Here is a 24,460-nt window from a genome sequence, read left to right on the forward strand (position 1 = left end):
TATATGTTGTAGCCAGGTATCATATATGTTGCAATGTGTGATTGCAGTCTGCAAATGAATCAAACCTACCTGGCTACAAGGTAGGTTGAGGAAATCACGATTTTAGGGTTAAAAAAGCACCTCATTAAATCAAATATATGCACAGAATGACTGAGTGGCATATGCCACTAATCTAGTACTGGCATATGCCACTCAGTCAGTATTTGCATACATTTAATGTATTGAGGAGGTATTTTAACCCAAAAATGATGCTTTCCTCAACCTACCTTGTAGCCAGGTATCATAAATGTTGTAACGTGTGATTGCAGTCTGCAAATGAATCAAACCCACCTGGCTACAAGGTAGGTTGAGGAAATCACGATTTTAGGGTTAAAAAAGCACCTCATTACATCAAATATATGCAACTAGTGACTGAGTGGCATATGCCACTAATCTAGTACTGGCATATGCCACTCAGTCAGTATTTGCATACATTTAATGTATTGAGGAGGTATTTTAACCCCAAACTTATGCTTTCCTCAACCTACCTTGTAGCCAGGTATCATATATGTTGTAACGTATGATTGCAGTCTGCAAATGAATCAAACCTACCTGGCTACAAGGTAGGTTGGGGAAATCACGATTTTAGGGTTAAAAAAGCACCTCATTAAATCAAATATATGCAACTAGTGACTGAGTGGCATATGCCACTAATCTAGTACTGGCATATGCCACTCAGTCAGTATTTGCATACATTTAATGTATTGAGGAGGTATTTTAACCCAAAAATGATGCTTTCCTCAACCTACCTTGTAGCCAAGTATCATATATGTTGTAGCCAGGTATCATATATGTTGCAATGTGTGATTGCAGTCTGCAAATGAATCAAACCTACCTGGCTACAAGGTAGGTTGAGGAAATCACGATTTTAGGGTTAAAAAAGCACCTCATTAAATCAAATATATGCACAGAATGACTGAGTGGCATATGCCACTAATCTAGTACTGGCATATGCCACTCAGTCAGTATTTGCATACATTTAATGTATTGAGGAGGTATTTTAACCCAAAAATGATCAGTCCTCAACCTACCTTGTAGCCAGGTATCATATATGTTGTAACGTGTGATTGCAGTCTGCAAATAAATCAAACCTACCTGGCTAAGTAGTAGCTTATTGGCATATGCCAGTAGATTCACAAAATCATATTTTGACAGAACTGACCATTCCAACATTTATAATTAAATAAATTATTGAGCCAGTAGTGGCATATGCAAATAAGCTACTACTACTACTACTACTCAGTCCGTATTAGCACATATTTAATGTAATGAGAAGTTATTCTAACGTGTTTACTATGTTTGACCACTACTGGCAAAATTGTGTTTTCCTCAACCTACCTAGTTAGCCAGGTATCATCTATGATGTGATGTGTGATTGGCACTAAGCTACTACTGGCATATGCCCCTCAGTCAGTATGTTACCACAGCTGCTGCTGTTTGAGAGATAGTGAGATGCTGAAGTTTGTTAATGAAAGTTAACAGTTGTCACTGGATCAGCTGAAAAAGAATGACAGTTTCATGTGGTTAGTTTATTTGATGTGGTTACAAAAACTCCCAAGATGCATTCTGCTTTCTGATGTTTACAGCCTTCACAGAGTGCATTAACAAAACGCTTACAGGAGCACCGACAGTAGATAAATGAACAGTTTTATATGTTTCTGGAAAGTAACTTCAGACTCTTCAGACATTTTCTTCTTCAAGAAAAATAATTTCACTTCAAAAAGCTTCAGAGTTTGACATGTGATAAAATCGTACATTCAGGTCTCACAACTTGATAATTTAACAACGATTTATTCATGAAAATCCTCGAAAAACCTTCAGACATTAAAATCACCAGCTTTTTCCATCTGGACCTTCAGGTTCTTCTGTTGGTGACAATAAAGATTCATATATATCTGTAGTGATAGTAGTGAAGTGACACTTAAGGTCAGCGTGTTAAAGGTCAGAGTTCACAGGATCTTGACGTCTCCCAGCATCACGTCTCCCAGCACCTCCAGCTCTGTGATGCGGCTCAGGTCCTTGACTCGGTGTTTGTAGTCCAGCTGGTGGTTCCCGTTAACGGCAACTCTGAACTGCTGAGAGTCACACAGGATGATCATCTGCACACAAAACACACCAGAATCGTTATGTTGATTGACACTGAGATCTGTTAGCGTCTCAGTGGCATATGCCAGTAGTAACTTTGTGGCATATGCCACTAGAAGTTTATGCCACTTCATAGCCGAATGATGGAACGTGCAAGTTTCTGTCGTCCTTTCTGTTGTAGGGATTTGTGATGCTTTTTATGTGACAGTTAAGTTGGCAGATTAGTTCGCAACAAACATCACCTCAGTTAATTTTCAAGCGTGATGTTTTGTGTCAGAATCCTTCACTACATGAATGTGAAAGGCTACATAAAAGTGAAAGGCTTTCTGACTGTAAACCCTGAGGTAACATCTGTGAGACCACAGCTTGTTCATTCCACTGAGCTACTAGTGGCATATGCATAAATAGTTGCATAAATCTAATGTAATGAGGGAGCTATTTTAGCCAAAACTTTTCTCAACCTGAAACTAGAAGCCAGATATTATTTATGATTATCTACTAATGAATCAAACCTTCCTCCCAGAATCATACAAATATATTTTGACAGAACTGACCACAGAAACTTCCACATTCCTATATTTACATCGCTATGTTGAGCCAATAGTGGCTTTTGCTAAAGGTTAGGGTTAGGGATTGGGATTGGGACTGTCTAAATGCACAAATCTTAATGAGAGATCGCATTGATCCAAAAGTAACTTAGTGGCATCTGCCAGTAGTAGTTTAGTGGCATATGCCACTAGTGCCTCAGTGGCATAAAGGAGTTTCTGTCGTCAGTTCTGTTGTTGGGATTTGTGCATTCAGACAGCATAGATATGTGTGATGCTTTTGAGGTGACAAAGTAAATTTCTAGCCATATCTTTGCCGATTATGCACTCAAAGTTAATATGAGAGCTAGCATTAGCTAACATGACGACTGTTGAAATATGGTTGGGTTAGGGTTAGGAACCAGCCTGACTAATCGATGGCAAAAATCAAGACCTAACCAAGTACTACTTGTATTACTTTGGGGTGTCAATTCTGGTGCCTGAGCTTATAACTGGTGCTCAGAAGTGGTATGTCACTGGAAAACATCAAACATTTTTTATGGTGAACATGGTAAATAATAATTTAAAAATATAATGTAGTGAAGGAGCTGTTTTAACCCAAAACATCTTGCTTTCCTAAACCTAAGTAGCAGACTAACTGAACTTCAACAGAAAACTAAAAAAACAATTTAGAATATAAAACTGCAGTGGCAACTGCACAGGACATTTCATGTGCATGTGTTGCTTGAAACCGGTAGACCACTGTGCACAAGAAACTCAGTGGCATATGCCAGTAGTAGTTTAGTGGCATATGCCAATCACTGGAGTGGTATGCCATTCACGTTCCGTTGACACAGGTGGTTTCTTAAGCATACCCACCGAGCCTCTTGAAGCCGGTGGGCCACTGTCAGACTGTTGCACCAGTATTGTATATTTTTCTGTCTTTATTAACATAGTGACGTGAGTATGTACATGTTTCATTTGGATTTGTGCATCGAGAGAATCCCAAATCCATCAACAGAATGGACAACAGAAAGTTATACAGTGTGAGCAACATAGTGCTCACACTGTTAATAATGACAGCAAAATATACATCATAAATTTAATTTGCATAGCGTCAGAGGGTGTGACAATCTGACAGTAGCCTACCAGATTCAAGTGGCACATGCTGTTAAGAAACAGCCTGTGTTAATGGAGCACAAGTGGCATACCACTCTAGGCATCAACGTATTTAAACTTCACTAAGCCACTAGTGGCATATGCCGCTGAGTTACTAGGGCCACTTTTTGATCTGCAGCTGCTACGGACCTTTTTTTAGGCCATACTGTTTTCAGTTTTCAGTTGACAGGCTACTAGAAAGCATGATGTTTTGGGTTGAAATAGCTCCTTACTAGTAGCACAATACCAGCTTACTTGTGATCGAAGCAGCATGTGTCGGTAAGCACTGGCTGGCTGCTTACCGACACATGCCGCTTCTCCTCCAGTTGAACATTTGAGCTTCACTGTGTTGAGTTTGTTTTCACATTCATGTCTCAAAGTGTAAATTTTCTCTGAGCACAGTGAAAATCTGATTTAATGAGGCCTATGAGCATGATTCATGAAATAAAAATATTCTGGAAATTTTAATGTGATAATTAAAAACTACATGGGATGGGTTAGGGTTAGGGTTAGGTGAGTACCTCAAAGTACTGTCCTGTGGTGAAGGGGAAGGAGGCCAGGTCCGTCTCCTCGGGGCCCCAGCACTCAGACAGGAAGGAGTTTCTGACGAAGACTCCTTTCTTCAGACGAGGGTTCAGATGAAGAGCGATGTCGCTACTGCTGGAAACTCGCAGGTTCACACAGAAACTGTAACACAGAGAATGACAGAAACATGTGATTCTGGTTCAAAACACAGAAATGTTTGATTCTTATCATCTTAAAATATTTCTGACGGCAAGGACCAACATTTAATTTCAAGTTTTTATCCACTTTTATCCACTCTATCCATTCTTAGGACCTAAATCCAACAGGAAGTCAACCATTTTGAAACATAGTGCTCATTTTTGGCAATTTGCACAAGTTGTACTTTAATGTACTCCTCCTATAGCTTTAACCTGACTGACTTTAAATTTTGTAAGGGCAAACTTTACACCCTAAAGATGAAAAGTTATTCAAAACTGAGTTTATGTGCTTTTACTGTTTTACCGCCCCCTGCTGGCAACAGGAAGTTACACATAACTCCAAGCAGATTAACCAGATTCACCTCATATTTTGGTCAGTAAAGGCTGAAGAATCTAATGATGCTTCCATCCAGAAAGTTTGAGTTTTCATCAAACAGCTTTGCCATGGCGACGAACTATTCGCCATGAAACAGAAGTTGTTGCTAAGGGGCTAGAAAAGCTCGAAAACTCACGAAACTTGGCAAACGGCCCTACAAAACTTTAACGAAGTGGCCCTCGCTCCAAATTTCACCAAGGTGTACGAAATTTGCTAGGCTGATAGAACATCTCCAGGCTTAAAAAAGTCTCTTGGAGCAAATGCGTAAACCCAACAGGAAGTCAGCCATTTTAAATTTAGTGTGCAAATTGAATGTATTTACAGGAGCCATACTTTAATGAATTCCCATCCACCTCAAACTTGGTCGGCCTATATGATACACCTCACGGATGAAAAGTTACCAAAAGGTTGTTCATAAGTTGAACGGTGGGGGCGTGGCAAGTCAAATTTAGTCACTTTGACAAGAAACAGGATGTTGTTATTACTCGAGGGTACACGGTCACATCTTCCCCAAACTTCAGCGCGCAGCAACCTATGATCCACCCAGAAGTCCGTTACTCTTTATTTTTCAAATATGAAAAATCAAGTGTAGATTTGTCACTTTTGATAAACAATTTACCGGCTACCTTCAGGACAAATGAGTGACTCGACACTGACACACAGGTGTGTGGAGGTGTTACCTGTGTGCGTTCTGATTGATTTCTCCTTTGATTGCGATGCTTCGTCCGACACTCAGTCCTTTAACCAGCTCACCTGTGAAGGGAACACTCTGCAGGAAACAAGACAGAAGATCAGAGATCTCTCAGGTCAGCTGACAACAAAGGAAAAAACAACTACACATAATATATTCTCTCCTTCTTCATCTGATCTGAAAACATGAAAATCCCTGAGTGTAATTAAATCAGTACTGAGAGGCAAAATCTGGTGAACCATTTACTAAGTCTGATCGAAATGTGTTTTCTCTCCTGTGTTTTGCCAGAATAATCTTTCTATAATTACACCGGAAGAATCAGGCAGGAAAAATGTTTCAGCTGTTCAAACATAGTCATCTGTGAAAATGAGAAAAAGGTTTTGGCACGTGCATGTGTTAGGCTTATTTCAGCCACAAGAGGCTAAAAAATCATTTAAAAGAATCAACTGCCAATTATTGTTCTCGTTTCAACCGATGAAAAATGAAGATTATACTGGCAAAAGTTTTTTCACCTGTTAAGTCACAAACACAGGAGAGAAAACAATTTGGATCAGATGAAAATGGATCACCAGGTTTTTATCTTTTTTGCCTCTCTGGGCTTCTGTAGTTTCCTGCTCATACCATTTTTAATTTCACTCATGTAAAACTTTAAAAACAAGTTAAAACATGAGGAAAGGAAGCACTGACGACCAGCTGCTGATAATCGTTGAAGAAATCGTCTTAAATGGAAAAACTGATATATTAAAAAATATAAAATGGCGACACGGAAACAGAGCCGCAAATAAATCAACAGGACTGAATAAATGACAGGAAATGGGAATTAAATCCATTTCAAACAGTTTTTTCGTTGAGTCTGTCATTGTCTAATGTTGCAATTATTTTGCCAAGAAATAACAAAAGTGAAAAAAAAGAAACAAATTCCATCTTCATTTTGGGTTTAGCTCATTTAAAAAAAACCGAGCATGGTCAGGAAAATGTGGGAAAAGTCTCAGAGTCACGTCGGGCTGCAGCTCAGTTATTTTCTCAATCAATTGTTTGGTCTATAAAGTGTGAAAATGTCGATTAGTGTTTCATCCTGAAACGCCTGTTTTACTCTCTGAGGACAAAAGAAAACAGAAAATATTCATATTTGAGAAGCTGGAATCAGAGAGTTTTCATATGTTTCCTACAAAAATAGCTCTACATCTAAATAACATTTTAAATAGCATGATTATGTGGTGAAAGTGGAGAACATTCATTGATTTTCCACAAAAAATAAAGTTCAGAGTTCTTTTCAGGTACATTTTTTGAAAAAAATCAACTCTTTCTTTTAAACTTTTCAGAGCACCATAGAGAGCATCCTGACCAGCTGCATCTCCATGTGGTGTGGAAGCTGCAAAGCCTCTGACTGGAGGAATGTGAGGACAGCGGAGAAGATCATTGGGACTTCTCTCCCCTCCATTCAGGACATTGCTCCCAAGTGCTGCATGGTCCGAGCTGGGAATATTATCAGAGACTCCTCCCACCCTCACATGGACTGTTTTCCATGCTGGCCTCTGGAAAGAGGTTCTGCAGCGTTCGGTACAGAACCACAAGGCTCTACAACAGCTTCTTCCCCCATGTCATCAGACTGCTGAACTCTAAGTGACAAATTGTCGTCTATTCTGGATATCTTGTTTCCTCAAAATATTTGCACTTACTAACTCAACAATGTCACTTTCAATAATTTGTACTTTCAATATGTTTCTGTTTTCGATATATATTATTCTTATTGTGGTATCTTTTTTTGATATACTTTCATATTTTAATTCTATGCTGAGCCTCTGAAAACGAAATTTCGTTCTGTGTTCACTTGTTTCCTTTAAACTTTTACACAAAAACTTGATTTGTTTTGTCCACAACTCAAAGATATTCAGTTTTACTGTCGAGGAGGAAAGAAACCAGAACAAATTCACATTTAACAAGCTGACAGCAGAGAATGAAACTTCTTTTAAACAATTATGCAAACTGAATAATTATGAAAATATTTGGTGACTAATTTAATTGAACCAACAGAAGCAACTGAACTACATCGACCATCATGCAACAGTAAAACTCACCAAGTTGCCTGAAGAGGAGATTATTGGCTGCAGGATAAACAAACAAAAACATAATAAAAAATACATGTGAATAAAAAACACTTTTTTCTAAAACATGTAGTAAAAAATCAATCCTGATTCTAATCTTCTCTGTTCTTCATCCTCGACTGCTCGGGCTCCATTTTAGGTCCTCTGTTGTTTTCTCCTCATGGATATTATTTATAATTATTATATGGACACCTGGTGACTGTCCGAGCTTATAAAATGTGAAATATTACAACACATGGTCAGAGATTTAAAAACAAATGAAATGAAGGAAATTCCAAAATGTGAGAAACTTCTACATGTTCAGTGTTTTTCCTTCATAAATGTTGACCCTGATCTCTGTCATGTGTCTGATGATCAGACATAAACATTACTGGAAAACTTGATCAGTTATTCTGTGTTCTTACATTCATGTGTGAGTCCTGGCTGCTCAGGCTGGCTTCAGGAGAAACTGAACTCTGAAAATAAAAGCAGAACATCAGACTCACCTCATGAAGAAAAAAAACAAAAACTCTGCTCATCGACCAAACGGTGAAACAGACTCAGCAGAGAGACTCACAGCACTCGGGAGGACGCCGACAGCCTGAACTGTGACCTGTCCAGAGATGGACAGAGTGTCGACTCGCTCCAGCTCCAGTCTGTGTTTATACTCCAACACGTGACCGCCGTTCACCGCCACCTGGAGGACAGGAGATGGAAGTACTCAAGAACAAGTTCAACAACATTTTAAATCTTATTTCAGTGAAAAGATAGAAATATTCTGCAGTGTGTGGTATAAACTCTGCCCTTCACAGTGTCTTGCAGGAGTTCGTCTCTCACTTTAAACTTGTCTCTCAGGACGAGGAAGATGATTTCGAACGTGGCCCCAGGAGCGAAGGGCATCTGGTGCAGGATCTCCTCTCGGCCCCAGCGCTCCTTCTGCAGCGTGTTGCAGACGATACATGGCGACCTCTTGAACCTCGGGTTGAAGTGAAACGCCACGTCGGCCCTCGGCTTCACGCTGCTGCCACACGTGAAATCTACCTGGAACCTGCAAGACAGTGCAGAGGGACAACAGGGACAACTGGCTCAGACTGACAGATTTGGTTTGGATCTTTAGAGGGTTTCTGTAAAATTACATTCAGTAATGTCACCTGTCAGTTGTAAACACAGGTGCATCAGCAGGTGTGAGAGGTTTCATACTCAATGACTTTGTGACGTGAGTTCTCACCTGTCAGCCTTCGACGGCACTGATCCCTGAATGAGAACCATCTCCCCCGGCAGCAAACCGCCCAGGATCGTCCCGGCGAAGGGAATCGTCTGTCGGTGATATTCACGAGACTGTTAACAGAAAACTAAACAGCTGGAAACATCTGGCAAGAATTTAGGAGACATGACGGAGTTTTAATGGATCAACTGAAAAAACAAGCTGCTGATTAACTGATAATGAAATTATTTAGCTGCAACCAAATCTGCTGCACTGAAAATGTAAATATTGTTCTTTTCATTTAAAGGCAGCATCAACATCAGCAGTCAGCTGCAGAGAGGAGGCCAGAGGGTCGAAGTGAGAAGGTTTTATTGTGGTGAGCTCTTATTTTCTTGTGTTTCTCACACTCTTCTTACCCAACTCACTTCCTTTACCTCACTTCCTTTCCTTTCCTTTCCTTTCCTTTCCTCATTGGTTCTTTTCTCACACCTCGTTAAGTTCACCTGGAACGACCTTATTTAAATCTCGCACATCCGTTTATTCAGTCTTTGTTCACCTTCACATGAGGCGGTTTTCACACTTTTAACCTGAAGATTAACTGAGAACTTTATTTAAGAGGGATAAGATTTATTTGACTTTAATATAATTTCTAATCATTGGTTTGTTTTCTTTCAGATTCATCAATCCATGTGTGTTCAAGTGGAGAAATAAATCTTGGAAGTATGAAAGTTAACGTTTCCTGGTGTTCCTGCATTATGATGATGATTGTTGCCCCTGAACCTCCTGAGATCCATTTTCTCAACAATCTGATCTAAATGATCTCCTCCTGTGTTCCTGGCTGGAGAACTGGTGGGGTGAAAAAAAAAAAGCTTTGCTGGATAATATTTCTAACAATGCTTCATTTTAAAAAGAGTAAAAAATAAAAAAATCAGTAGAAATTATAATTCCAGCTGTGGAAAATGAGCAGAGAGGATCCTTCCACTCAGCTGAACGTGGGAGAAAAACAAAGTCTCAGTTCCTCCTGAATTTTAAAGTTTTCAGATTTGAGAAAAAATAACTTCTGAAGATTGTCCTTGCAAAACTTTTTCCACCAACAGCACAGGAGACAAAACTATTTAATGGATCACCAGAAGAAAAACAGACATCTGTACATTCACCCAAGTCTCGCTCACATTAAAATCTGCGTTGATCAGAAAACAGATTAATCTGCGACCACTTTAACTATTAAAATGTTTTTATCTTTGAGTCAAAGTTGATGTAGTTGTTGTACAAGACTTCACATTTTCAGGACGGTGCTGTGACAGAATGCAGCCCAGCAAGCGCCAAACTCCATTACAATTCTGAGCCTTTTAACGTTTCCTTGCGTTTGAAGAAACTAAGCAGCAAAATGACTTAAATCGAGTCGGGACACAAACTATAAAGAACCACTTTTTGATTCGGCATCCATGAAATACTCCAACTGGTCTTCAGAGCCCAATAAAATGAATCATTTAGTCTTTCTGAGGTATTGTTCCGTCCAGCGCAGTGAAACGTCACTGGGCGGAGGAAAATCCTTCTGAAATAAAGTTGTGACTGATGAAACAGACACAACTCATCGGGAATCCTGCCAACTCGGAAGTATTTTGGACGTGTTACACAAGAAAGTGTCTCATCAAACATTCATTATTTACGCAGCAATGACTATAAATGGAGCGCACTGTTAGTTAAGATGTTAGCGAGCCAAACCGACGATAAGTCGTCAATTTGAGTGACACCGTTATCGGAATGTGCTCATGAGACGAACAGACGGCATCTTACCGGGTTTACAAACGTCTGTCTCGGGTTAGAAATCGACATGTTGGAGCCGAACAGCTGCGACCTGCCCGAACTACTCTGGACTGTTTACTTCCGTGTTCTACGTCAGCACGGTCGACGGCGACAAGGATGAGACAAACCGTTTCAGATCGAGAATCAGTGTCAGCGCACATGATTTATTCATTATTATTATTTATGACCGTAGAAGAATTGTCATTACAAACACGAGGTCATTTCTACTTTTTATAGCTTAAACACGTCATATTAATAGATTAATTAATCGAGATCGCGGCCTAGTGTGATGACGCAGTTGTCCGCTCCTGGTGGCGGCAGAGGTTCGGTGTAAGATGGCGGCCTGAGTCTCATGATTCCAATGAAGCTGCTGAACAGAGCTGATGTTTCACCAGAGAGCAAATGAGATTATTGTTAATGAGGCGAGTGATGCACACATGCTTCTATCCTGGTTTTAAGAGATGTTCTCTTGAATAAAAACACTTGTTTTTATAAGAATTACTTTTTACTAATATTTTGCAGTTCTATCATGTTTTCTCTGCAAAGTGGTACATTTTTTTCTTTTTTTAAACTTTCCCTAATAAATCTTATAACAATGGATAACATGTTTTTTTTAAATGTGACACATTGTGCTGTGAAGTAAAAACACGTCGCTGTGAACAAAAACGTTCTAAAAAATTAAAATGATTTACAGTTAAAAAGAAGTTTCGGGGACAGTTTGATTATTTTCTACTATTTTATAAACGATAATTCAGGGAATCAGAGGGAATTAGTTGGAGCCCTGAAGACTGGATGTTTTTTGCCTCCCAACAAGAACTAAACAGAAACATTTTTGCAGGTTAATTTAATCAGTAGTCATGGAAGTGATAAAGGAGTCGTCTTCCTCTCTCGGCTGGATGTTCAGACTGATTCCACTCATGTGAAGTATTAGCAGCTAGTTAGCTTAGCATACAGACTGGAAACGATGACCATCGGCCAGCAGCTCTAAAGCCTCCAGATCCTTTTTGTTTAAAATCGGGACTGAAAATATAACAAACATGTAGAGACTCACATTCAGTACGTCTGACTTTATTACAAAAAAAACAAAAAACAGTATCTGTACAAAACATCCTAAAAACACCACATGTAGTTATAAAACATACTAATATAGCAGATTTATAAAACACCCTCTATAGAGTTAGTTTACAAAAGAAAGGTAATAAAAACAGGGTTCTGATCCAGACTGCAGCAGGCTGATAGGCTGAGAAGCTCATTATTTCACCCAGCCGTCAGATAAATTAAATAAGTGTCTGTCTTTGTGTCCCATCTCTTAAAGAAGTCCTCCACCTGCCTCCTCCTGCAGGGCAAAGTCTGAACAAGTGGCTCGTCTCCACCTCGGTGCTCAGAAGTCGGCGTCCAGCCTGAAGGTGTTGTCTGTGGGGCCCGACATCACACCCATCCTCTGGTACTCGCCCACCCGCTTCTCAAAGAAGTTGGTCTTTCCCTCCAGAGAGATGTTCTCCATGAAGTCGAAGGGGTTCTCCACCCGGTAGATCTGCAGAGACAGCACACAGACCACAGGTCAGACCGTCCTCCACTCAGCTCCACCCACATGTGGAGGCCCGACATCTCACAGCGACAACACACAAACATCCTGATGTTCAGCGTCCACATTTACCTCCTGAATCACAGCAAAGATTTTAACCTGCCGACAGTTTCTCATTCAGTCTGATCAAAGTTGTGATTATTTCACCTACAAACCCTGAAACCACGAGACAGTGGCTCAATAAAACATCGGAGAACAAAAGATTCAAATCTCAATCTGACACTCCTCCCGTACTCGGCTACTCTGCTGTTGGTCTGTTCAGTCGGGCGTCTGTCTCGTGCTGCTGTTGGTCTGTCAGTGAACCACACGTCCACCAATCAGAGCGCAGCAGCAGCACTCAGCCCCCATCACTGGCTGAGGTCCGTACCCCTGCGCCTCTCATCACCACAGACCTGATCCACATGAGACCTGATCCTCCCCCTGTAGTGTAACTGATTCTGACCTCTGTATGAACTCCACCTGTGCAGCTGCTTACCTTTGTGAATCCGAGCTCCAGCATCAGTCTGTCTGCTACGAACTCGATGTACTGCTTCATGAGCTCACAGTTCATCCCGATCAGCTTCACAGGCAGACTCTCCGTCAGGAACTCCTGAACACAACAACAACAACACACCAGTGAGACCAGTGAAACCAGTGACAGCACAACAACATGTTCAGGAGCAGAGTTCATCCGTCTGTACCCACCTGCTCGATCTGCACGGCGTTCTTGATGATGTTGGTGACGGTTTCTGCCGACGGCTTGTTCGTCAGGTGTTTGAACATCAGACAGGCAAAGTCACAGTGCAGACCCTGAACACATCACAACACAGTTACAACACGGACCCTGAACGCAACACAACGGTCAAATAAACTTCACTTCTTGGCGACTGTTTTTAAGAAAGATTTATCTGATGTGAAACAACAAGCTGAAGCTGATAACTGATCCGATTGGCTGATAGGATCGATGATGTCACCTCGTCTCTGCTGATGAGCTCGTTGGAGAAGGTCAGGCCGGGCATCAGGCCTCTCTTCTTCAGCCAGAAGATGGCAGCGAAGGAACCAGAGAAGAAGATTCCCTCCACGGCAGCGAAGGCCACCACACGCTCTCCTGGAAGAACCGCAGAGTGACAATCAATACCTGATAGAGGATCAATATCAGACCTGAAGGTCACACGGAGTCACAGGCGGCAGGTTTACCGTAGTTGGCGTTCTTGTTGCCGATCCAGTTGAGCGCCCAGTCGGCCTTCTTCTTCACACACGGCAGCGTCTCGATGGCGTTGAAGAGGTATTCTCTGTGGGTCAGTAAACACACCGTCACACACCAGCACAGACCACCAGAGCCCGGCACGGACCGGCAGAGTCCAGCACGGAACGGCAGAGTCCGGCACGGACCGGCAGAGTCCAGCACTGACAGGGTCTCACCTCTCTTTGGGCTCCCTGATGTAGGTGTCGATCAGGAGGCTGTACATCTCTGAGTGGATGTTCTCCATGGCGATCTGGAAACCATAGAAGCACCTGGCCTCCGTCACCTGCACTTCCTGGGTGAAGCGCTCCACCTGGTGGTCACACAGAACATTTTAGTGATCGATTAGGATCAATTTTTATTTCATTTGTAAAGTTGACGTGTTTACAGTCAATGAAATGTTTTCTTTCATACGTTTTGCATTTAATGCTGAATTTACAAGAAGGCACCAATGATTTAGAAAGTCGTAGCCGTTTCAGAGTTTGTTAAGTCTCAATATCGCAGGATTTGTTAAGGGAGTCTGGTGATATTGTGGTTACTAGTTAACGGTTGTGGGCGCTCCTCACCAGGTTCTCGTTGACAATGCCGTCGCTGGCGGCGAAGAAAGCCAACACGTGAGAGATGAAGTACCTCTCCTCGTCCTTCAGAGACTCCCAGTGCTGCAGGTCCTTCGACAGATCCACCTGAACAAACACAAGTCGTTAACATGACATCGTCAACACCTGGAGGCTTCATGTGTCGTCACCTTCAGCTCACCAGTTTATGTTTAACTTTACCACCAACAAAGAGGCGACATTCATACTGTCGTGTTTCTGAGAGCACAGAGGGAAGTCGAGTCTCAGCGCGACCGACTGACAACCTGCCCTGAACCAAACACTGACTCATGTCCACGTTACCTCCTCTGCTGTCCAGAAAGACGCCTCGGCCTTCTTGTACATCTGCCAGATGTCGTGGTACTGGATGGGGAAGATGACGAAGCGACGAGGGTTTTCCTTCAGCAGCGGCTCCTCCTGCTCCTCACGGCTGCTCTTCTTCACGGCTTTGGGCTGAAAAACACAAAAAACACCAGCCTGTCAAATATACAGCAGACATACATCACTACACATGTTCCAGCTGCTGTCTGCAGGTCTGATGCTGCAGACTCTGACTTCACTGTCTCACTTTGTTTATCAGGTTTAAATCAGGGCTGAAAACATGAAAAAAGATTTTCTGTGTTTAAATGATGAATTTAATTTAATATCTTTGGCTGTTTGAAGACGTCAGCTGGAGCTCTGGAAACTGACGGGACTTTATTCTAGAAACCAAATGATTGATCAACTGAACATGAGCTGATCTGCAGATTATCATTAAAAATAATAAACTGTTTCAGCTCAAACTTTAAGACTTCAAACAGGCTGCATGTGTTCAGCTTCAGTGAGAAAGTATGATATGAACTCTGCATCATGTTCGTGGCATGTGATGCAGAATCCAGTGGATCCAGATGGTCCAAAGATCCAACATCAGTCAGATCAACACATTTACTGATGCTCGTGTTTGAAGAGGAAAATCAAGCCTCCGATCTGAAGACTGAAACATCTGAGCTGAAACATGATGAACACTTCCTGTGTCAACTTTACAAAGTGCCACATTTTAGACATTAATGACGAAATAAAGCAACATTCATCAACACGCAGACAATCCGCAGAGAAACATGTCAGATCCTCTGTCACCAGCTGAACTGCAGGAGCTCAACATGAAACAACAGGGACAGCTGATCGTCCATGTTGGCGCCAGAACCGACATTTTGGGCGCCACAGGATCAGAACACACACACACACACACACACACACACACACACACACACACACACACACACACACACACACACACACACACCAGCTCCACAGCTGGAGGCTTTCAGCAGGTTTGGACTCACTTACTTGCTCGTCGAAGATTTTGCGCGCGGTTTTGGACGCCAGGATGCGGGTCGTGTTCAGGCTCGGTGGCTGAAAGACGAACGACAAGAAACCGTCAGTGACTAAAAACTGCTTTCTATAGTTTCATACTGAATTCACGGGTTTTATTTGAGCGCTGAAATACAGATTATATCTGGGTCAGTCGGGCTGAGCCGCTCACAAAATGGCTGCCAGGAGTTTTGAGTGAAAGCAGTTTAAAGCTTCAGAGCGACGCTTGTTCGCTGCAGCAGCACATTAACATCAGAGTCAGAGTCTCACCGTGTTTTCTTTGTCCAGCGACATGTTGCTCATCTGGCTGCTGACGGTGCTCTGGTTCTTCACGGACAGAGGAGAGCGAGCAGACAGCATGTTGACTTCCCTCGAGTTCAGACGGACACACGAATAAAAGATAAGTTAAGAGATTAAAAGCGGGAACAAAAAGAGGAGAGAAAGTGTAAAAAGCCTAAACTAAGCAGCAGCGGACAGACGGAGCAGAGACTGGAGCGGCTTCTGTTGTCCGCTCGCCTTTTTATTGAAATCTTGGCGCTAGAACGCAGCTGGCCAATAGAAACGCAGCTCGCGGCGGCTCTTTAAACTGACGCTGCGACGGAGCCAATCGGGCTGCGAGCCGCGCTCACGTGCCGCCCGGACAGCTGCGGGAAATTCAAAAGGCTTCGTTTGTGCGGGGTTACGAAACTGTCCGTAACCGCTGTTACAAAACTGCTAAAAACCAGCGTTTACGCAACGTTTGTGATTGAGATTAAAACCACACGTTTATTTCACATTAAGACCAAACAAACTGTGACCCTAAAATACTGTCAGCTGTTAAAGTCTGAGCTCCTGTTTGTAGTTCTTTATATTAAAGTGTCATTATATGTGCGGGACGTGTTCACAGTGTCAATATCTGCAGGTCGTTAAAGCGGAGACACCATTTTATAGTTTAATGTCATGAAGATGTTGTCATCGGGATGATTTAGCGCCAAAAACGTTTTACACATTAAGTATCATCATAACATGACGATGGTATATTCTGTGGTCCTAAAACTGGAAGATCGCTTAGCAATTAGCACAAAACTATTAAAAACGAGCGTTTACGCAACGTTTCTGATTTTGACTAAAAACTCAGGTTTATTTCATATTAAAAATCGTTCAAGTTTTACTTTAAAACAGCGCAATGAAGTTAAAAAATACTGTTGCATTGACTTCTGATGATAAACTGAATTAAGGTCCGTCAACATGTTTTAATTTGAACTTTAATGGCTCCAGAACTGAATATGCGTGTAAACAGATAATGTCTCTGTATTTATTCGACCTTTAACAGAGTCTGACATCTGTCTGTCTTCATTTAATGTAACTTAAGACGTCATTATACATGTATTTCTGCGTTATAGGGTTAATTACTGGTTTGTTTCCCGCTGCCGCGCTTTTTATTGTTTACAAAGGCGTTGTCATCACAACAATTTAGCGCCAAAACGATATTTCACACCACACAGTTCTGACTCTGTTCGGACAGGTGCGGCCTGTCCTCAGGTGCACAACGAGCTGCACGTGTTAAAATAACGGCTTTACCCTAAAAACTGCTGAAACACGTCAGACACGTCCCGGCGAGTCCCTGCAGACAGAATAAACCCGGTTAAAGACAGAACTGTCGGGTGTTTCTGGTCCTGGATCGCCGGATGTGCTCTACCTGACATTAGTTCTGGTTTCGGGCTCTGAGAGGAAACTTTCAGCTCCTTTCTGTCCTCTGATCAGCTGATGGTCTTATAATGGATCCATGTATCAGCTGTTATTAAATGGATTACGGGCGAAGTTGACAGAACTACTGTTTCCGGGTTGCTCCTTGGAAGCGAGAGCTCTGATTGGCTGTCTGGAATGAGACAAAGCCTGTAGATGTACGTCACCGGCGCCACCCAGCGGCTGGGAGGAGCAGCAGCAGCCTCCGCGACTGCAGCCGAACCCATCAGTACTTTAGTTTGGAAATGAATTAGATGTATTTGTCTTAGTTCAAAACAGCCATCTCTAATTAATTTCAGAGGATGATGGCTTTATAATGGATTGAATATATTGGTTTATTATGATTAATATTATATTTCTTTAATATATATAACCGTTTTTTTTTTAGTTTTCCCTCAAGCTGCAAGCTGTGTCGCTCTGTCACTGTCCACTCTCTATAGCTTCCTCCTCCTCCTCCTCCTCCTCCTCCTCCTCCTCCTCCTCCTCCTCCTCCTCTCCTTGTATCTGTATTCCTGTAAACGTTGATGTCTCTTCACTCTGATCTTCTCTGTTTTACTGCTGTTTATCTTGTGTCTCTTCCAGGTCACCACGGTGGGGAGGAGGTCGTGTGTCTCGTCCTGCTCAGTCGTCTCCTGGATCCACACACTTTACATATATTATCATTTTTATCAGATATTCTGTCAATACAACTTGTAAACTGCGATTCTGTTCTGTACATGTGACATCTGTTGTCTGTCCGTCCTGGGAGAGATCCTCCTCTGTGGCTCTTCCTGAGGTTTCTAACATCTTTGTTGTTTTTTCCCCTTTTTTTTCCTCAAATTTGCAAGTTTTTCCTCACTTGAATCGAGGGTTTAAGGACAGAGGATGTCGTTCACTGTACAGATTGTAAAGACCACTGCGGTGATGTGATTGTGATTTTGGGCTGTATAAATAAGATAAAATTGATTTGATTTGTTTTGAATACTGGATATGCCTTCGATACATGTATGGGTGAAGGAGATGGCATCTTGAGGATCTGAAACAGTGTCCGTCAAGGTGCACGCTCATTCTGAAGTTTCTGTGTTGCTGAGTACGTCTGCATTTTCTTTCCTTTTTATTTATTTATTTATCGAACATGTCAAGTCCATGGATGTTAGGTTTATTTTCCTCTAATTGTGAAGTCATGTCTATATATTAATTTATTGTCTAATTCAATTGTTGTCATTGTATAAATGTAAATCAATAGAAATATTGTTGGAAAATAAAAAGATTTGTTTGTCTTTGCATCAACAAACGTCACCACATCAAACTACAACACTTGACCTGACATCAATCAATAAAAGCAAGAGAGAAGAGGAACCATCTTCATCATCATCTGATGAGAAACAAAATGAGAGAAGTTGATTCATATTCAACCCAGAAAAGATGTCAGATATCATAAATGAGACCTTTTGTTGTTGTTGTCCGGAAACAGTGATGAAAGATGAGGCCGAGTCGGCCATGTTGAACCTGATTTATTATTTAAACTACAAACACAGAGACTCTTTCTTTAATAAAAACAGTGTTTTATTAAAATCCACAGTGTTTAATGTGACAGCTGGAGGTGGAGGAGAAATTCTTGGCACAAAAACACAATCTGTTTTTTTTATCTATTAAACTGAATGTAAAGTGGCAACAGACTGGATGGCTTCAATCGTCCAATCAGCAGGTCTCCTCAACAGACTCAATAAAAACAACATGACGAGAGGATCACGAAGCCTCGCAGCCGCCGGCGTCCCGTCAACATCTGGACACCAAAGTTCACCTCTTCTGTCTTCAGCTGCTCCAGAACTGTGAGGCTGCAGTTTTATGCCTACAACTCCCAGAAGGCAGTGCTCAGGCGAGCCCTCGTCACCTGTTGAAAACAGGTCATACAAAGCAGTTTCTTCCCAAAACCAGCATGTCAGTGGTTCAGTTAACTGAGCTTCATGCATCGGCACTGCAGGGGATACAGATTTTATATTAAATAAATCGAATAAAAAATAAGGCATTCATTGTTTTTAATTAAATGTCACCTCGCTGACAGCTGCCACAATCAACTTTAACACTTTTAAGACCACATAGATTTCAGTTCAATACCTGAAAAACCAGCAGGGGCAATAAGGCCTACAACTATTTAACAAGTACACGAATATATTCCTCCCAGCTGTACATATCAATAATTCCTATCAGTATAGATAATCACTTAATGACTCGGAGGGAATTAAAAATAATTTGAGGTTTTGCTAAAATAAGATCTGCTGTTCATTTATGAAGTCTTCACCTGAGTTTCCCCTCAAACACAACTGATGATGATTTTCATTTCTGATCAATCTGTTAATTACTTTGTTGATTAATCAATAAATCTTTGAGTTTAATTAATGTAAAAGAAAACCTGGGCTGTAACCAGGATTTCTAAAGTCATGAGTTCAGCCAAACCTCTCCAACGTTCAGATTTCTTTTTGATTTCATTAACTGTTAACTGTTCAGTTATTGTCTATAAATCGTCACTTTTATGTCTCAACATGAAGCTCTATGTGCAGTTTTGTCCACACGGAGTCAAACACTGATTTATTTCACTACAAGTAGCAGAATTTTACGGAGCCTCCTCGGGGTCATGTGCCAGAATTAAAGATAAAATAATAAACTGAAACATTTCAAATAAAGTTGACCTTCAGAATAAAAGCAGGGAGTGATGTCCTTCTGTCCACTCACTGTGTGTTAATCAGTTTACACTCAGTCAGAGGAGCTTCAGTAAAACTGGACGGTGACACAAAGCTAACGAGACTGTTTCAGTCTCTGTTCTCTCCGTTCACAGCTCATTATCACCAAACTGTGCACTATTTTAATATACTTCACCGTATAGTATATTACTTTTGAAAGTGAATCTGCTAATCGCAGCGATTCCACTGAAATGAACCAACATTTTTAAAATCCTGCTGTGACGAAATTAAAGGTGCAATATGTAAGAATTTTCATTGAAAAATGAGCAAAAATTATCTACAAAATGCAAAGAAATATCAGTTTTACATTATGACGTCTATGTATTGTTACAAAGATATTTACTGAAGCTAGCATGCTAACCAGCTAGCCGCAGCCCGTCACAGTCCAAAGCTCCTGAACTAACACTCCCCTCTGAGCTCCCAGTCTGGGCCACTAGCTACATGGCTAACTGAGCTAACTAGCTAACGTCGGCTACAGCTAGCAGCAGTTAACCTTTACTCTGGTGATATACTGTTGGTTTGGAGTAGGATTTCGACTCGTGGTCAGTTCTTACATATTGCACCTTTAAAAGGTCCACTTTGTGAGAAAGAAGATTGTTGAGTCTCATCTGACCCGTTGGGTTTGTGGGTCGGGTCAACCAACATCCCAAAGCCTCAGTATTTGACTCAAAAATCAGCTTTCTGACTTACTTTCTTTAAAGAGGCGAACAGAACCCCGTCCTGCTTCGTGTTCTGAAGATTAACGCCGGGTCAGTGAGCTCCTCTGAGAATAACAGTCACTTCTCTTTATTCCACATACAGAATGAAAAACTTCACAAGTCGCCTCAGTCAAACACTTGATTTGTAAAAAAAAAACAGAGTCAGTCGTTCTGACTTTGGTCCTGGTCCGACTGCGGCTGAAGGCGGACGTCCATTTGGCACCGGAGTAGCTTATTCTGGATAAAATGTTTGTTGTTCATAGCAGGAAACAGAGTTTGACTCGGCGGAGGAGCATGAAACGGATCCTGTGGTGGTGAAAACAGATGGAGGAGGTGAACAAGGATAAAATATGGCTTCGGTCCTGCAGAGAATGAAACAGCTTCCTGCTCCTCCAACCTTCAAAACAAAATACAAATAAAGAAAAACCTGATTTTAAATCCTCACATCTCTCTGGACTCGTGTTCTGTTTATTCTCTGGCTTCAACATTTGTTCTATTTTTGTTTAAACCCCTCTGGAGTCCGTTCCTCTATTAATCCACTCGGCATGTTTTATTTATAGCAACAGAACTTTATTTATATCTCACGTAGAGACAGACGGAGACGAACCAGGTGAAGAGGCTGATTTAAATCTGCACAACATAAAAATGTTTCTGAAGAATTTATTTATTTTTTTCTTAATTCTTCTGCTGTATTGGTCTGTTAAATATAGAAGTGTTCTAAATTCATATATTAAGTGATTATCACTAATTTTACTCACTTATTTTCCCGTGTTTTTGATTCCTGGCAGCTTTATTCTTAAATAGACAGAAAAAGAAGTCAGAGCTGATTTTTTGTTCAATAAAAGAAAACAGTTTAAAATAAAGACTAACTGAAGCTGGACTCCAGAGGGTGAAGACAGACTCTCAACTCGTCAAATGTAATTCTGAAATAGTTTGGAGCTTTGACTGATTTCTGTTTTTAAAACAGCATTATTTTTCCGAATATTAAAAGATGAATCAATTTAATTTATCACAAATTTTGACAACGTTTCCAGAGAATCGTCAAAATAAAAAAGCAGATCGGATGTTTTCGCCTCTTTTGTTGAAGCCTGAGTGACGTTTAAGAAACACACGTCATCATTTATTCACCGACTCTGTTTCTCTTTCTTCAAACTTCACACGTCAGGGAACACAAAAACAAAAAGTCTGCTGCTTCCACTTGAGCACGAAATGAAAATATTCCACACCATCGTATGATCGTTAAATCGAAGGGTCGTGCTGAGTTCGGCTCAGACGGAGCTGAGCTTGACCAGCCCTCTGACGGAGTCCTCGTGCAAAGCGTCCTGACTGGAGGGGTCGTACAGCGCGGCGGGGGAGGGGACAGGGAGGTGTGGGTGGAGGTGCAGGTGGGCGGGGCAGGGCAGGGCTCCCTGCGGCGTGCCGCACGGCGTCTCCTCCGGGCTGACGAAGTGGTGGTGGTGGTGATGATGGTGATGGTGGAGGTGGTGGTGGCAGTGGGAGTCGGCGGCGGCGTCCCTCAGGGTGAGGACGTCTCCCCCGCAGGACGGCAGGGAGGGCTGGGAGGGGGCCAGGTAGGCGCAGGGGCCCCCCATCGTGGCGGTCTTCCCCGGCAGAGGGGCCAGGACGACGGGGTCAGCGTGGAGCAGAGGGGTGGCTGCAGCCTGGAGGACGAACTTGGTGCTCTGGATACACTGATCCTGATCACACTGAGGACAGAGACACAACTCAGTCATGTGTCCGTGTTTTACACCGTGGTCAGGGTGAATACTCAGCTCTGACTGGCTGCAGGGTGTCAACTAACTCCTGACAAGTGGACACCTGTCCAGTGAGACAGACCCCAGTGAGACTGAGCTAAATCCTGTTTTTAATCTGAAAATCTTATTTTAAAACACTCATCATCCTTCTGAACACCACAAGATGGCGCCTGGAACACACGAGCCACAGGAAGAGAGTTGACCTTCCAAATATGGTTCGTCAGCTGATTGGTTCACAGGAGAGACAAGAAAACTACATTTCTCTATTCATAAATATTGCAGCTGAGCCTGAACTAATGAAGATAATAAAATAATAACACGAGGCTCCGAAGTCTGAACCACGACGGTAAACTTTTATTCTGCTCACAACTCACTGTTTTTGTACCTTTCACAATAAAAGCCCTAGACAGTCTACAATGTGTTACTGTTTATCGTATTCACTCTGACCATTTTACTTACAGTCAAAAACATAAATATTTTTATGTTTATTAACAACAGAATTTTATTTTTTATTTTATTTATTGTGTATTTTTTTGTTGCTTTGTTTCAGTTTTCTTATCTGTCACTAGCTGCTATGACCAGTGAATTCCTCCGCTGAGGGAATAAAACAATAAATAATAAAGTTTCATCTCATATTCATGCGTTTATATTTGTTGTGTCTTGACTTTAATGCCTCAGATGAACCCAGGCAGCAGAGTCTCTTCCCTCCCTGTCCTGATGATTTATATTTAACATGAGGTGTCAGTACTGATCAGCAGTGATGTCATCCTCCACCTACCATGTGACTGTGGAGCTGAGTGGAGGCGTAGCTGCCGCCGCCGGTCCCGTTGGACTGGGAGACGGTCTGTGGTGTGTCAGACTGGATCAGACCTCTCCTGTCAATCAAACTGGGACACAGACAGACACGAGGTAAAGTAACTGCTGTAACTCAGTTTGTAAGAAAGTTGATTTTTGAATCTCATTCCAACAAATGATTGTTGAATTGTTTAGATTTGGCCCTCAGAGTCCATCATCGATCGTTTGTTTCAACGTCTCATTGTTCACTGGATTGGGTTGAAATTTGTCCTGAAACCTGGAGGATCATTGACAGCATATATTCATTTAAACAGCTGTTGCAGAATTACAGTCATCAAACTGCCGGATGGAAAACAGGCTCAGTAGGTATCACACAAAGATAGAAAACCCAGTACGGATGACAGTTTTCTAACGATCGGTTTTTATTTTCAAACATTAATGTCTCCACTACTTTTCACTTTGTTGAATGTAGATTTGGTGTCGGATCAATACAGTCGCCTAGTGTGATTCCCACTGAGCCTGTTTTTCATCGGGTTCAGGATATTTGTAAGTTACAGCTCCATAGATGATGTCATCTTTTCCCTGTGTGTGTGCAGCGACAGTCTCATTAATTAAATAGAAGTTTTTACATTATTTTTTAAAGGAGATTCGTGACATGAACTATTGTAGGTGAGTTTGAATGGAACGAGCCAAAAACTTGTAGAATTTAGGTTCGCCTGGAAAAAAAGCATTTTATTATAAGTGTGAAGGTGTCATGAGGATTTACTCAAAGAACAAACATGTCACTTGTGAAGCCTCCATTTGGCCTTACGCCCGTCGCCATCTTGATTTTTTGAAAAAGTTTTGAGAACGTGAGAACGTGAGAACGTGAGAACGTGCCTTGGGCCCCAAAGCAACCGCCTCTTTCCTCTGAATGGGGCCGTAATTTACAAAATGGACATCAGCTGTGATGAAGAAGATTGAGACCTTAAACTCACCAGGAAACTGTTTACTGAGGTCATAAATCACCTGAGATCTAGGGTCATTTTCTCATAGGCTTACATTCAATCAAACTTATTTTTGAAACCAATGGTTGACTTTTACATCGGGATCCTCGGACGTCTCAAATTATTTCTCACACTTCGTCGCTGGTTTGCTACTCGACCTAAAAAAAGCCTTTTCATGTGTGTGCAGATGATCTCACCACCTGCCGTCCCGTCCGCTCGGCGTCCGCAGGTGGAGCCAACATGTTAATAAGCTGTCACACACTCTCACACACACACACACACACACACACACACACACTCACACTCACACAACACACACACACACACACACACACACACACAC

At 41.7% G+C, this 24,460-nt stretch overlaps 3 protein-coding genes and 1 non-coding gene across 4 annotated transcripts; all 4 read right to left on the reverse strand.

The window, feature by feature from the left end:
* Nucleotides 1-1,547: 1,547 nt before the first annotated feature.
* On the reverse strand, nt 1,548-10,756 carry LOC141017908 (galectin-8-like). The gene is made up of 9 exons (XM_073492713.1): nt 10,681-10,756; nt 8,908-8,996; nt 8,517-8,727; nt 8,257-8,376; nt 8,105-8,155; nt 7,674-7,700; nt 5,585-5,673; nt 4,328-4,493; nt 1,548-2,138 (listed from the first exon to the last, which is right to left on the reverse strand). The coding sequence occupies exons 1-9, from the start codon at nt 10,717-10,719 to the stop codon at nt 1,989-1,991; spliced, it is 942 nt and encodes a 313-aa protein (XP_073348814.1). The 5' UTR covers nt 10,720-10,756; the 3' UTR covers nt 1,548-1,988.
* A 980-nt stretch (nt 10,757-11,736) lies between these two features.
* LOC141018530 (ribonucleoside-diphosphate reductase subunit M2-like) lies at nt 11,737-15,935 on the reverse strand. Its single transcript, XM_073493534.1, has 10 exons — nt 15,710-15,935; nt 15,416-15,481; nt 14,393-14,542; nt 14,063-14,179; nt 13,676-13,809; nt 13,451-13,545; nt 13,228-13,361; nt 12,959-13,063; nt 12,750-12,863; nt 11,737-12,223 (listed from the first exon to the last, which is right to left on the reverse strand). Exons 1-10 carry the CDS (start codon nt 15,797-15,799, stop codon nt 12,071-12,073), a joined length of 1,158 nt encoding a protein of 385 aa, XP_073349635.1. The 5' UTR covers nt 15,800-15,935; the 3' UTR covers nt 11,737-12,070.
* LOC141018572 (small nucleolar RNA SNORD94) lies at nt 12,528-12,665 on the reverse strand. Its single transcript, XR_012180749.1, has one exon. It is a non-coding gene; the product is annotated as a small nucleolar RNA SNORD94 (small nucleolar RNA).
* A 4,719-nt stretch (nt 15,936-20,654) lies between the features above and the next one.
* Nucleotides 20,655-23,954, reverse strand: LOC141017763 (palmitoyltransferase ZDHHC14-like). Its single transcript, XM_073492494.1, has 3 exons — nt 23,918-23,954; nt 23,115-23,257; nt 20,655-22,288 (listed from the first exon to the last, which is right to left on the reverse strand). The coding sequence occupies exons 1-3, from the start codon at nt 23,952-23,954 to the stop codon at nt 21,851-21,853; spliced, it is 618 nt and encodes a 205-aa protein (XP_073348595.1). The 3' UTR covers nt 20,655-21,850.
* Nucleotides 23,955-24,460: the final 506 nt, after the last annotated feature.

This window comes from Pagrus major, chromosome 22 (assembly GCF_040436345.1).
Source record: "Pagrus major chromosome 22, Pma_NU_1.0".
NCBI lineage: Eukaryota > Metazoa > Chordata > Actinopteri > Spariformes > Sparidae > Pagrus > Pagrus major.

Bases quoted from the DNA above. Each gene is read 5' to 3' on its own strand.
- LOC141017908 (XM_073492713.1), bottom strand. From the start codon at position 10,719: ATGTCGATTTCTAACCCGAGACAGACGTTTGTAAACCCG. The intron at 8,997-10,680 runs GTAAGATGCCGT...TATCACCGACAG, and splicing joins GACAGACGTTTGTAAACCCG to ACGATTCCCTTCGCCGGGAC. The intron at 5,674-7,673 runs GTGAGTTTTACT...TGTTTCCTGCAG, and splicing joins TCTCCTCTTCAGGCAACTTG to AGTGTTCCCTTCACAGGTGA.
- LOC141018530 (XM_073493534.1), bottom strand. From the start codon at position 15,799: ATGCTGTCTGCTCGCTCTCCTCTGTCCGTGAAGAACCAGAGCACCGTC. The intron at 14,180-14,392 runs GTAACGTGGACA...GTGTTTGTTCAG, and splicing joins CTTTCTGGACAGCAGAGGAG to GTGGATCTGTCGAAGGACCT. The intron at 12,224-12,749 runs GTAAGCAGCTGC...CTGTCTCTGCAG, and splicing joins TGGAGCTCGGATTCACAAAG to ATCTACCGGGTGGAGAACCC.
- LOC141017763 (XM_073492494.1), bottom strand. From the start codon at position 23,954: ATGGCGACGGGCGTAAGGCCAAATGGAGGCTTCACAA. The intron at 23,258-23,917 runs GTGACATGTTTG...ACTGAGTTACAG, and splicing joins GCCAAATGGAGGCTTCACAA to CAGTTACTTTACCTCGTGTC. The intron at 22,289-23,114 runs GTAGGTGGAGGA...CTCTGTCCTCAG, and splicing joins CTCAGCTCCACAGTCACATG to TGTGATCAGGATCAGTGTAT.